This window comes from Bos indicus x Bos taurus, chromosome 3 (genome assembly GCF_003369695.1).
Source record: "Bos indicus x Bos taurus breed Angus x Brahman F1 hybrid chromosome 3, Bos_hybrid_MaternalHap_v2.0, whole genome shotgun sequence".
Lineage (NCBI taxonomy): Eukaryota > Metazoa > Chordata > Mammalia > Artiodactyla > Bovidae > Bos > Bos indicus x Bos taurus.
Window position 1 is genome coordinate 75068703 of NC_040078.1, and position 14301 is coordinate 75083003.

General features: G+C 38.5%; 1 protein-coding gene across 13 annotated transcripts in view; it reads right to left on the bottom strand.

Moving 5' to 3' along the window:
• The window catches only part of SRSF11 (serine and arginine rich splicing factor 11), a 51430-nt gene that overhangs the window by 11209 nt on the left and 25920 nt on the right, over nt 1–14301 (bottom strand). For all 13 annotated transcript variants that reach the window (XM_027536910.1, XM_027536912.1, XM_027536913.1 and 10 more), the window contains 3 exons: nt 13607–13656; nt 9970–10097; nt 5537–5618 (listed from right to left, as the gene is read on the bottom strand). In XM_027536910.1, coding sequence (XP_027392711.1) covers nt 5537–5618; nt 9970–10097; nt 13607–13656 — 260 coding nt within the window. The remainder of the gene's footprint in view (nt 1–5536; nt 5619–9969; nt 10098–13606; nt 13657–14301) is intronic.

The following is a 14301-nucleotide window of genomic DNA, read 5'->3' on the forward strand; positions in this document are numbered from 1 at the left end:
ACCATAGTGTTGCCATCATTCTCTGTAACAGCTGTTTCAAAACCCATTAGGAGTAATGTCTCATCAAACTCAGTAACTATATTTTGTACATCACTTATTTTTGACCATATTTGAAACTAAACAATCCCTCTCAATAACATGTCTATATCCCAGGAAATTTTCACATAATGCTTACCTACCTTTCTTCAAGCTCCATAAGGATAGGGGTATATATGTCTACCTTATTCACCAACTGTACCCTTGAGCAACAACTACTATACTGTGTAACGAAAGGTAGTACTAATGTATTTTGAATGAAACACTGACCCTCTAGAATATCGTAACCATCACTTTCTTATGAAGAATTAAAAAAAAAACATTACGGAAAACCAAAATCGATGCTATTTGAATTAGCAAGTGTTCATCTTTTGAGAAATTTGGCTTAAAAAAAAATTAAACTTAATCATTTTAGCAAAACCATGTAACACATTTACCTCTAATGTATTAAAAAATGGCTGTAAAAATTATAAATGCATTCACGTTTCCTTCTAAATGAAGTGATTAATAATATAAGGTTTTAAAAATCTAATAAGCAGAAGTATTACATCTATCAGTTTACTATAAGGTCCTGAAACAGTTGTTTTTCAACAGTATTGCACTGCAGTCACTTCAACATTCAGTTTATATAAGCTTTTAAAAATTAGAGAAACATAGAGATTACCATATATTTTATATGACAAAGCTAGTGGAGGTGATGGAATCCCAGCTGAGATATTTCAAATCATAAAAGATACTGCTGTTAAAGTGCCACACTCAATATGCCATCAAATTTGGATAACTCAGCAACGGTTGGTCACAGGACTGGAAAAGGTCAGTTTTTATTCCAATCCCAAAGAAGGGCAATGTTAAAAAATGTTCATACTAATGTACAACTGCACTCATTTCACAAATTAGCAAGGTAATGCTCACAATCCTTCAAGCCAGGCTTCAACAGTACACGAACCAAGAAATTCCACATGTACAAGCTGGATTTAGAAAAGGCAGAGGAACAAGAGACCAAATGGCCAACACCCGTAGGATGATAGAAAAAGCAAATTACTAATTCTGCCTCATTGACTACGCTAAAGCCTCATGACTGTACGGATCACAACAAACTGTGGAAAATTCTTAAAGAGATGGGAATATAAGATCACCTTACCGGCTTCCCAAGAAACCTGTATGTAGGTCAAGAAGGAACAGTTAAAAATGGACATGGAAAAACAGACTGGCTGAAACCTGGGTAAGTAGTATGTCAAGGCTGTATACTGTCACCCTGCTTATTTAACTTACGTGCAGAGTACTTCATGCTGGGTTAGATGACTCACAAGCTGGAATCAAGATTGCCAGGAGAAGCATCGACAACCTCAGATTCGCAGGTGATACCACCCTAACAGCAGAAAGTGAAGAGAAACTAAAAAGCCTCTTGATGAAGGTGCAAAAGGAGAGTGAAAAAGCCGGCTTAAAACTCAACATTCAAAAAAACGAAGATCATGGCATCTGGTGTCATCACTTCATGGTAAATAGATGGGGAAAATATGGAAACAGTGGTAGATTTTATTTTCTTGAGCTCCAAAATCACCGTGGACAGTGACTGGAGCCATGAAATTGAAGGACGCTTGTTCCTTGGAAGAAAAGCAATGACAAACCATTGACTTCCCTGGTAGCTCAGATGGTAAAAGCATCTGCCTACAATGTGGGAGACCCCGGTTAGATCCCTGGGTCAGGAAGATTCCCCTGGAGAAAGAAATGGCAACTCATTCCAGTACCCTTGCCTGGAATATCCCATAGACGGAAGGAGCCTGGTAGGCTACAGTTCATGGAGTCACAAAGAGTTGGACACAACTGAGCGATTTCACTTTTTCACACAGCATTTTCAAAAGCAAAGACATCACTTCACTGACAAAGGTCCGCATAGTCAAAGCTATGGTTTTTCCTGTAGACATGTATGCATGTGAGAGTTGAACCATGAAGAAGGTTAAATGCCAAAGAATTAATGCTTTTGAACTGTGGTGCTGGACAAGGGACTCTTAAGAGTCCCTTGGACTGCAAGAAATCAACCCAGAATATTCACTGGAAGGACTGATGCCATAACTTCAATACTTTTGCCAGCTGATGAGAAGAGCTGACTCACTAGAAAAGACCCTGAGGCTGGGAAAGACTGAGGGCAGGACGAGAAAGGGCCGACAGAGGACGAGATGGTTGGATGGCACCAGAGACTCAATGGGCCAAGAGTCTGAGCAAACTCTGGGAGATAGTGAAGGACAGGGAAAACTTGCATGCTACAATCCATGGGGGTCACAGAAAGTTGCATACAACTGAGCAGTTCAACAACAGTTATTATTATACATTATTATTTATATATAAGCAAAACATATTGAAAGTAACAGTCATTTTATATGTCAAGATGCTTAAAATACTACAATTTATAATAACTATCTTTCTGCTATGATGTGTTACTACAAGTGTTCCAAAGGACTTTTCTCTCATGGTCGTAATTAAAATTAATATTTGAAAGCCTTAGCATGTAACTCCTATATACAAAAGATGTTAAGTTCTCCTTTTTAAGTCTAAGTATTAAACAAAGCCATGAAAGCACTTGTCCTAGAAAGTTAGTATTCTAAGTATAGGCACAGCTCAGAGATACTGAGTTTGCTCCCAGACCACTGCAATAAACTGGATATCTCAGTAATAGTATGTCACAATGAATTTGTGGATTCCCAGTACACTGCAAGTTATGTTTACACTATAGTATGGAAAAAAAAAAAACCCCACTGTACATACATTAAGGCAACAGGGAACTTCTAAAGGTTCAGTGGAGCCCTCAGATGTTCTAGATTTGGGTTTTTTGAAAGACAAAATCTTTTAAGCATGAAATGGGCTGGGTGAAGGTGGATGACACAAACACACCAGACAGAATCACCCTGTAACATTCTGCTACAGACTGAAACTTTGTGTCCTCCCAAAATTCTTACAGGAAACCAAATACCCAGTGTGATGATGTTCTGAGGCAGGAGCCTTTGGGGTGATTAGGTTATGAAGGCCCAGCTTTCATGAATAGGATGAATGCGTTTGTGAAAGACATCTCAGAAGGAGCTTCTCTGGTGGTTCAGTGGTAAAGAATCCACCTGCCAATGCAGGAAACATGGGTTCCATCCCCGGTCCATGAATATCGCACATGCCATGGAGTAACTAAGCCCATGAGCCACAACTACTGGGCCTGTGCTCTAGAGACTGGAGCACTACCACTGAGCTCATGTGCCATGACTACTGAAGCCTGGGCGTGCTAGAGCTTGTGCTCCGTAACAAGAAAAACCACTGCAATGAGAAGCCCACACACCATAACTAGAGTAGCCCCACTCACCGCAACTAGCTAAAAGCCTGCACAGCAATGAAGACCCAGCACACTCAAAAGTAAATAAATAAAATTATTAAAATAAAAAGAACTCAAGAGATACCCGACCCCTGATCCATCTTTCTATGTGAGGACACATGGATAGAGCAAACTATCAATATAAATGAGGAAGTAGGTCCTCACCAAACAGCAAATTTTCTGACACCCCGATCTTGAACTTTCCAGCTTCCAGAACTGTGAGAAGTACATTTCTATTGTTTATAAGCCATCCAGTCTATGGTATCCTGTTATAGCAGTCAAATGGACTAAGGCACAGTCTAAGAAATGACTTAACAATGCTATGGGAGCTATAAGGTCAATTCCCAACCCCACCCCCAAACCCAGAATTGTAACAAGGTAGGTAATACCTGCCTTTGCCACTTTAACATTTGTACCAATGGTGCATAAGCATTTCCTTATTACAAAGCAAGATGGTGGCAACTGAACCTGTTATTTACTGTATTTTCATTGGCATTTGCAGCGAAGATTTTGTAGTGAAAATCCTGCCAATTTCATCAATGACATCTTTAATAGAGCCAGTAAAAATTATTCATTTTATTAAATCTAGTTCCTTGACTGCTATTAAACTAGTATCATTATTGACTAGAAATGTTAAATCTGGTCCCTTCAGCAACATTCTGTGCAATGAAATGGGCAGTATGCATAAATCATTTCTGAAACTTTTAAGTTCAGCGACTGTCAAGGAAGACACTTGTGTGACTGAGTGTGAGCTTACCTAGTTGCTTTTGCCATGAAACATCTTTACTTCAAAGAACTGACAAACCATGGTTGTTTAGACTTAGGTATCTGGTAGATACTTTCATGAAAAATGAATTATCATTTCAAGGAAAAAAATTTGTTGCCAATAATAAAATCTGAGCTTTCAGGAGAAAATTAAACTTTGGAAAACTTAAACCCACGATTGTGAATCTGACAGCTTCCTAACATTTTAGAAGGGTTTACTGGTAAGATGTATGGTGGTATTACCAAGTCATCTTTTGATATTGTGTAAAAAAGTATCAACATTTGAAAACTTGCATAAAGCAATCAATCAATCATTTCCCAAACCATTAATGCATAACTGTACAAAAGGATGCCTGGTGAAAAGATTCACTCAAAGTATAATAAATATCAACAGATTTTACAAGTTTTGGTATTGTATCAAAGAATACTACTCCCAATTACCCAAAGAAGACTGTAAAATTACTTTTCCCTCTTCTCACGATACATTTGTGTAAAGTCAGATATTCTATATTAATATTTGGTTAATATAACCAAAATATACTACAATAAGCTGAATGCAGAATCCTATACATCTTCTATTAAGCTAAATGTTAAAGAAATTTGCAAAGATGTTAAGATGTAAATAAAGCCATTCTTTTAATTTTGGGGGGAAAAGCTTTGTTTCAAAGCTAAGTTAATATGAATGGGTTTCAATATTCATTATTATTTCAAATGATGGTTTCAAATTTTACTATGGCCAACAATGACGTTATAAACCACAAAAACAAAAGCTCATTGGAGTTCTTATATTTTTTATGAGTATAGAGGTCCTAATATCAGCAAGTTTGAGAGTCATTGGTCTAGATAGATCCTTACAAATCTACACAAGTATGTCATGTGAGAAAGAGAATACACTGGTCCTTTTACCCTACAGAGTCTTACTCTGGGTAGGATAAAGAATAATAGTTACCATCATGTAGTTTATCCAGTAATACAAAGAGCAATCTCAAAACATGTCATCTGCAAATATTCAAGCTTTAGATGGGTAAGCTAAGGTTGCATAACAACCCTCCATGTTCCAAGTCAGGAGTCTAGTGAAATGTCAGAACTAGAATTCAAGTCAAAAGTTTCAAGGTCAGTGTCCTTTCCAGAGTACTAATTCATTTCAGTGCTCGAATTCCAGTGGCTTCTTCCTATCCCTAGATTTCTAGGGGGGATTTAAAGTATCTACCATCTTTTCTCTATTTATATACCTGTGAACAGTAATTCACCTACTCTGCAAATAGCAGTAGTTATCAAAACCACTGTAACCATGAGCTAGTTAGGGTAACAGCAGATGTGACATAGGGAAATAATCTTTGTCTAAGGAAGAACTTACTACCAAACAGCAATCAATCTAATTACCTGTGCCTAGAAGACGAGGGAGTCCTCCTCCTCCTAGAACGTGATCTTGACCTTGAGTGTCTTCGTTTTTCTTCTTTCTTATCTGGATTTAAATGAAAAGGAATCTGGATTTAGAAATCATTAAGCAAAAAGATTATTTCCATTTAGGAGTTGCTGTAAGAGTTTATTACACTAATGTTCAGGTTTACTGTATGATCCTTAAATTCAGGTAGCTAAAGGTTTCTGAAGCTATGAAGTGTCATCCATAAAACCTATGAAAATAATCACCTTTCTCATTCTTTACTCTTCAGAGGTTTCTAAACCATGACTCCTGTTTGCATGCCTTAGGTTCTCTTTCTCCAAACGGAGCTAAAATATACCCAGATTAAAACTCTACTCTGTACATGCTCATGGATTAATAACACCTCCCCAAACTGTACCTAAGTGTAAAATGTTTATATTTACAATAAAAACAAAGATAAACATTTAAAATTCTTGAATCAGCAAAATGTTCCTTTTAGTCATCACTTTCCTAGATATGTCTCATTCAATCACTCATTTCTATACTTCTGGGATAGAAACTAAACCAGCTCTCTTTTTAATCTTTGTTCCACTTTTGCATTCATTTTCAACACTGTGTAAGTTTACAGAGCAGAGCAAGAATGATCTGTTACCATTTAGTAGTTTAAAACAACACATAAATTACTTTAACTAAGGACCGAATGAAGGAAAAATACAGCCACTGCAATTCTTCATATATGGACTATCATTCAAAGTGAGAATGCTGGCCCTGCCTCAGCAACTAAGAGTAAAGAATTTATTTGCAATGCAGGACCTGCATTGGGTCAGGAAGATCCCCTGGAGCAGGGCATGACAACCTACTCCACTGTTCTTTGCCTGGAGAATTCCATGGACAGAGTAGCCTGGTGAGCCATAGTCCAAAGGGTTACAAGAGTCAGACGTGACTGAGGTGACTTAGCCCCCATGCACAAAGTGAGAATGAGTTCCTCTTTTACATTTCTATCATTTCATTAATAGAATTCAACTTATTGTGAATATCAAATTATCAAAAATTTGTGCAGCAAAAAAAATTTCATAAAGAGGTAAGTCGTTTTCAGTCATTTCAGTTATGAGTTTTCAATGAAAACAGAAATGGTGTTCTGGTTTTGGAGTCATACAGGTCCAGTTATCTATATAAACTGCTTGTCATGTGACACTGGGTTAATTATTTAATAACCTGGTTAAATGAGATAACATAAAGATTTGATATTAATGTATCCATTATACTTTATAATTATTTGTCTAATACCATATACAATAAAAACCACCCCATTAAGAATTGGAATGAAGAAAATGAATAAAGCATCGTTCATAATGGAATAAAAAAAACCAGGACCAAAAATCCAAATACATATATGCAGAAAATGGGACAACCATTCATCTCATCTCAAAAAGACAATCTGCAAAGCATAATACATTTACTTTTCTTTAAACAAATGGTGTAAATAGAAGAAACTTTATTAGGCTTTCTTGGTCAAATAAAGACTATAGATCAGGCAATCCCAACTTCACTTCAGTTCAGTTGCTCAGTCCTGTCTGATTTTTGCAACCCCATGAACTGTAGCACGCCAAGACCCACTGTCCATCACCAACTCCCGGAGTTCACCCAAACTCATATCCACTGAGCCAGTGATGCCATCTAACCATTTCATCTGTCGTCCCATTCTCCTCCTGCCTTCATCAGGGTCTTTTCAAATGAGTCAACTCTTCTCATAAGGTGGCCAAAGTATTGGAGTTTCAGCTTCAACATCAGTCCTTCCAATGAACATCCAGGACTGATCTCCTTTAGGATGGACTGGTTGGATCTTCTTGCAGTCCAAGGGACTCTCAAGAGTCTTCTGCAACACTACAGTTCAAAAGCATCAATTCTTCGGCGCTCAGCCTTCTTTATAGTCCAACTCTCACACCCATACATGACCACTGGAAAAATCACAGCCTTGACTAGACGGACCTTTGTTGCCAAAGTAATGTCTCTGCTTTTTAATATGCTGTCTAGGTTGGTCATAACTTCCCTTCCAAGGAATAAGCATCTTTTAATTTCATGGCTGCAATCACCGTCTACAGTGATTTTGGAGCCCAGAAAAATAAAGTCAGCCAGTTTCCCCATCTATTTGCCATGAAGTCATGGGACCAGATGCCATGATCTTAGTTTTCTGAATGTTGAGCTTTAAGCCAACTTTTTCTGTCTCCTCTTTCACTTTCATCAAGAGCCACTTTAGTTCTTCTTCACTTTCTGCCATAAGGGTGGTGTCATCTGCATATCTGAGATTATTGATATTTCTCCCGGCAATCTTGATTCCAGCTTGTGCTTCCTCCAGCCCAGCGTTTCTCATGATGTACTCTGCATAGAAGTTAAATAAGCAGGGTGACAATATACAGCCTTGATGTACTCCTCTTCCTATCTGGAACCAGTCTGTTGTTCCATGTCCAGTTCTAACTGTTGCTTCCTGAGCTGCATACAGATTTCTCAGGAGGCAGGTCAGGTGGTCTGGTATTCCCATCTTTTTCAGAATTTTCCACAGTTTATTGTGATCCACACAGTCAAAGGCTTTGGCATAGTCAATAAAGCAGAAATAGATGTTTTTCTGGAACTCTGCTTTTTTGATGATCCAGTGGATGTTGGCAATTTGATCTCTGGTTCCTCTGCCTTTTCTAAAACCAGCTTGAACATCTGGACGCTCACAGTTCACATATTGTCGAAGCTTGGCTTGGAGAATTTTTAGCATTACTTTACTAGCATGTGAGATGAGTGCAATTGTGCGGTAGTTTGAGCGTTCTTTGGCATTGCCTTTCTTTGGGATTGGAATGAAAACTGACCTTTTCCAGTCCTGTGGTCACTGTTGTTTTCCAAATTTGCTGACATATTGAGTGCAGCACTTTCACAGCATCATCTTTCAGGATTTGAAAAAGCTCAACTGGAATTCCATCACCTCCACGAGTTTTGTTTGTAGAGATTCTTCCTAAGGCCCACTTGTTTCACATTCCAGGATGTCTGGCTCTAGGTGAGTGATGATCACACCATTGTGATTATCTGGGCCATGAAGATCTTTTTTGTATAGTTCTTCTGTGTATTCTTGCCACCTCTTCTTAATATCTTCTGTTTCTGTTAGGTCCATACCATTTCTATCTTTTATTGAGCCCATCTTTGCATGAAATATATTCCCTTGATATAATTTTCTTGAAGAGGTCTCTAGTCTTCCCTATTATATTGTTTCCCTCTATTTCTTTGCATTGATTGCTGAGGAAGCCCTTCTTATCTCTCCTTGCTATTCTTTGGAACTCTGCATTCAAATGGGTTTATCTTTCCTTTTCTCCTTTGCTTTTCACTTCTCTTCTTTTCACAGCCATTTGTAAGGCCTCCTCAGACAGCCATTTTGCTTTTTTGCATTTTTTTTCTTGGGGATGGTCTTGATTCCTGTGTCCTGTACAGAGTCACAAACCTCCATCCATAGTTCATCAGGCACTCTTTCTATCAGATCTAGTCCCTTAAATCTAGTTCTCACTTCCACTATATAATCATAAGGTATTTGATTTAGATCATACCTGAGCTTAGGCAAACATAAATGACTAAAAACAGTAAAACCCCCCAAATTAAAAACCACCAAAATACCACACAAAGCATTAGGTAATCCTAGGCACCAATGTTTCAGAATGAGTAATTCTCTGCTTTAGGAATTGGGAGGTGCCTGTCTTGAACACTGTAAGATGTTTAGCATATCCCTGGCCCCGTTGGTCTAGTCAAGGCTATGGTTTTTCCAGTGGCCATGTATGGATGTGAGAGTTGGACTGTGAAGAAGGCTGAGCGCCGAAGAATTGATGCTTTTGAACTGTGGTGTTGGAGAAGACTCTTGAGAGTCCCTTGGACTGCAAAGAGATCCAACCAGTCCATTCTAAAGGAGCTCAGCCCTGGGATTTCTTTGGAAGGAATGATGCTGAAGCTGAAACTCCAGTACTTTGGCCACCTCATGTGAAGAGTAGACTCACTGGAAAAGACTCTGATGCTGGGAGGGATTGGGGGCAGGAGGAGAAGGGGACAACAGAGGATGAGATGGCTGGATGGCATCACTGACTCGATGGACGTTGTTTGAGTGAACTCCGGGAGATGGTGATGGACAGGGAGGCCTGGTGTGCTGCTTTCATGGGGTTGCAAAGAGTTGGACACGACTGAGCTACTGAACAGAACTACCCACTGGATGCAGTTTGTATCAGCATGACAACTAAGTTTTCTCCAGGTATTTCCAAATATGCCTGGGTGACAACACTTACCGGTATCACCCATCCCCCTCTGAAATGAGAATCACTGCCCTAAATGAACTTTTATCAAAATACGGGGGAAAAAATGACTAAAGTATTATTCAACATATTTCCAAACATAATTGCATAAATATATTTACCTGGTTCTATAGCAGCAGAAATTAGGGACTGTGCTTCTCGTACTCTCTTCATGGCTTCCTCTATTTCTTTACTAGAGGTATCTGATTTCAGACTTGGTGAAACAAGACCAGCAGCGACATGATTCAATCTGGAATAGAACCAAGAATTGCATTTGACATATTTAAAAACATATTTATAAACATATTTATATATCCAATTAAATACACATTTCCCATCATCATTTTACTAAGATACTCCTTGAAAAACAGTGAGAAGACTCCATGATAACTTTGACAAAATCATAATAATATAGTAAAATGGCACTATGCAAAATGGAACTTGGCATTTTAAAAGACACAGATATGTCAAATAAAAAACTAATTTTGCTGAACACCCATGAACTTTCCATATACTTTCTAAGAATTGTTAGTAAATGAGAATATAATAATGCTACGTTCCTTCACGTGATTTATAAAACTTTACTTCATCCTTATTTTGTTGGGGAAGAGAATTACTTAAGCTTACAGATGACAAACTGAGGCAGAAGCCAATGACATATCAAAGTTACTTATGAAATTCCTGACTGCAAAGACTAAAGGGTTTAGTCTTTAGCCTTAAGGGTTTATGAAAATGAGAAAAAACTATAGACACTGAGTTGAGGATGGTGGTTATTTGCGGGCAGTGTAAAATGTAAACAAGAATGACTACGGGGAGATTTTTTATTTTTTAACTCTATTAATCGTATTTTACTTAATAAGCTTCATGGTAGATACATGCTTGGATTTCACCTGGTCATTTTTAGAAAAAAATGCCAGTAACTACTATAATCAAATGATTCTGTTCTGCCTCCCCCACATGCTCTCCTACTTACTGACAGTGACTTTCACCCAGTTAAAAAAGACACAGATGTATAGAACAGTCTTTTGGACTCTGTGGGAGAAGGCGAGGGTGGGATGATTTGAGAGAATAGCATTGAAACCTGTATATTATCATACGTGAAACAGATTGCCAGTCCAGGTTCGATGCATTAGACAGGGTGCTCAGGGCTGGTGCACTGGGATGACCCTGAGATGGGATGGGGAGGGAGGTGGGAGGGGAGTTCAGGATGGGGAACACATGTACACACATGGCTGTTTCATGTCAATGTATGGCAAAAACCACTACAATGCTGTAAAGTAATTAGCCTACAATTAAAATAAAAAGAATTTAAAAAAAAGGAAAATGAATTTAGCTCAGATTTCACACACTAAGGTGCTTCCCTTGTGGCTCAGCTGGTGAAGAATCCGCCTACAATGCGGGAGCCCTGGGTTCGACCCCTGGGTTGGGAAGATCCCCTGCAGAAGGGAATGGCTGCACACTCCACTATTCTGGCCTGGACAATTTCATGAACTGTATAGTCCATGGGGTTGCAAAGAGTCGAACACGACTGAATGACTTTCACTTAACACACTAAGAAATGACTCATGAAAACATCTCAAGAATCTGTGATATGTCAACTAGGAAATATAAATGGCAGCATGAATAAAACTTTTCAAAGCACCGAAAGACAGTGACTTTTAGTACGTGATGTATATTACTCTTGCTATGGGCTAGTGCTTCCCTTCTGTCTTTCTCTCATTCATCTCCCAGGCTTCTCTGATCTTCAAGCCAAGTTCTTCTCCTTGTCACATTCCCACAGCATCTCTGTACCTCCTCGAGGTGGATACACATGCTTCACTGTAGTTAAATAATGTGACCCTTCCTGAGTATAAATGCCATGAAGGTACCAAGCAAGCTTATAGGAGGTAGTCAATATAATTTTTTAAATGAACCAACTAAAGACAATATTTAGCTCTCTATTCGTCATCCTAAGACAATCCTTAGGATGATATTCATGATATAAGTCTGAGAAACAGCTTGGCTTGCAGCAGAAAGCCAATCTTGATTCCAGCTTGTGTTTCATCCAGCCCAACATTTCTCATGATGTACTTACTCTGCGTATAAGTTAAATAAACGCTGACAATATACAGCTTTGACTTCCCCCTTTCCAAATTTTGAACCAGTCCGTTGCTCCATGATCTGGTTCTTGACCTGTGTAAGTTTCTCAGGGGGCAGGTAAGGTGATCTGGCATTCCCATTTCTTGAAGAATTTTCTAGTTTGTTGTGATCCACAGTCAAAGGCTTTCATGTAGTCAATGAAACAGATATTTTTCTGGAATTCCCTTGCCTTTTTTATGATCCAATGGATGTTGGCTATTTGATCTCTGGTTCCTCTGCCTTTTCTAAATCAGGTTGTACATCTGGAAGCTCTTGGTTCATGTACTGTCGAAGACTGGTTTAAAGGATTGTGAGCATTACCTTGCTAGCATGTGGAGCAAGCTCAACTGTACAGTAGGTGAACACTCTTTGGCACTCATCTTCTTTAGGACTGAAATGAAAACCGACCGCTTCCAGTCCCGTGGCCACTGATGAGTTTTCCAAATTTGATGGCATATTGAGTGCAGTACTTTAATAGCATCATGTTTTAGGATTTGAAATAACTCAGCTGGAATCCATCACATCCACTAGCTTTGTTCACAGTAATGCTTCCTAAAGCCCACTTGACTTCACATTCCAGGATATGGGACACTAGGTAAGTGATCACATCATCATTTTTGTGTCCTTAAGACCTTTACTGTACAGTTCACCTGTGCATTTCTGCCACCTCTTTTTAGTATCTTTTGCTTCTGTTATGTCCTTGTCTTTTCTGTCCTTTATTGTGCCGATCTTTGCATGAAATAATCTCTTAGTATCTCCAACTTTCCTGAAGAGATCTCTAGTCTTTCCCATTGTATTGTTCTCCTCTTATTTCTTTGCACTGTTCACTTAGGAAGACTTTCTTGTCTTCTAAGTAATCTTTGGAATTCTGCACTATATTTCCTTTTCTCCTTTGACTTTCACTTCTCTTCTCAGCTATTTGTAAGGCCTCCTCAGACAACCATTTTGCCTTGCAGCATTTTTCTCATAGATGGTTTTGGTCACTGTGGTTTAAGCTATGGACAATGATCTTCAGAGATTAAAAATTACACCAAAACAAAACCCTTTATAGATGGGTTTACCTCTTGATTTTTCTTTCTAGAAAATAGGATTATGTATTGGATGCCAGTGGTCATATATGGATGTGAGAGTCGGACTACAAAGAAAGCTGAGCGCTGAAGAATTGATGCCTTTGAACTGTGGTGTTGGAGCAGACTCTTCAGAGTCCCTTGAACTGCAAGGAGATCCAACCAGTCCATCCTAAAGGTGATCAGTCCTGGATATTCATTGGAAGGACTGATGCTGAAGCTGAAATTGCAATACTTTGGCCACCTCATGTGAAGAGTTGACTCATTGGAAAAGACCCTGATGCTGGCAGGGATTGAGGGCAGGAGAAGGGGATGACAGAGGATGAGATGGCTGGATGGCATCACCAACTCGATGGATATAAGTTTGAGTGAACTCTGGGAGTTGGTGATGGACAGGGAGGCCTGGCATGCTGCGATTCATGGGGTCGCAAACAGTTGGACATGACTGAGTGACTGAAATGAACTGACTGCATGCCTTGAGATAAATTTCTTTTAGGTATCAAAAAATAACTGCTATCTGTAGACACTGACATATTTCTATCATCAATGGAAACAAAAGGAAAAAAGTTCTTACTTGGGATCAACAGTACTCATAAGTTTCAGCAACTGATCTGCAGCAAGAGACTGGAAAATAAAAATATTAAAAATGAGAACACAGAATAATAAATGATTACTATTTTAATTTTAAAAAATATGTTGAAATGACCTAGAACAGTTTGTCAAACCTATAGAAGCTAACATATCCCAAGCACAATGACCAACAGAAATATAATGCCAGCCAAATACGTCACAGTAAATTTTCTAGCTGCAAAAAAATAAACAGATGACAATAGTGACTACAGTACTGGATATCCAGAGCTGCTTTATCAAGTTAAATATAAACATGATGAAGCTGAACAGTCCAGATTTTATAGACTAGCTCCTGCTTATTTAAAGATTTCCTGAGGATAAGTAACATTTTAAGGAAACATGTAAAACAAAAATCAAAGTGCTCAGTCAGTATAATAATCAAAAAATTTCATAAAGAACTTCAGAAAAGTTTTATCTAAATTGCAATGAGGGAGAACAAAAATTTCCAAGTGAGTAAATGACAAGAGAACAAATTATGAACACATTCCTATCTTTTCATGACTTGTATTCTGACTTTGCAACATTGATGTGGTAGTGGCTTCCTATGAAACTGGTCTTTACTTTGAACATCCTAAAATGAGAAATTCTTTGACAGGCAAGGGGCTAATGCAGTGACCTTTTAAATCTCTCATTAAGAAG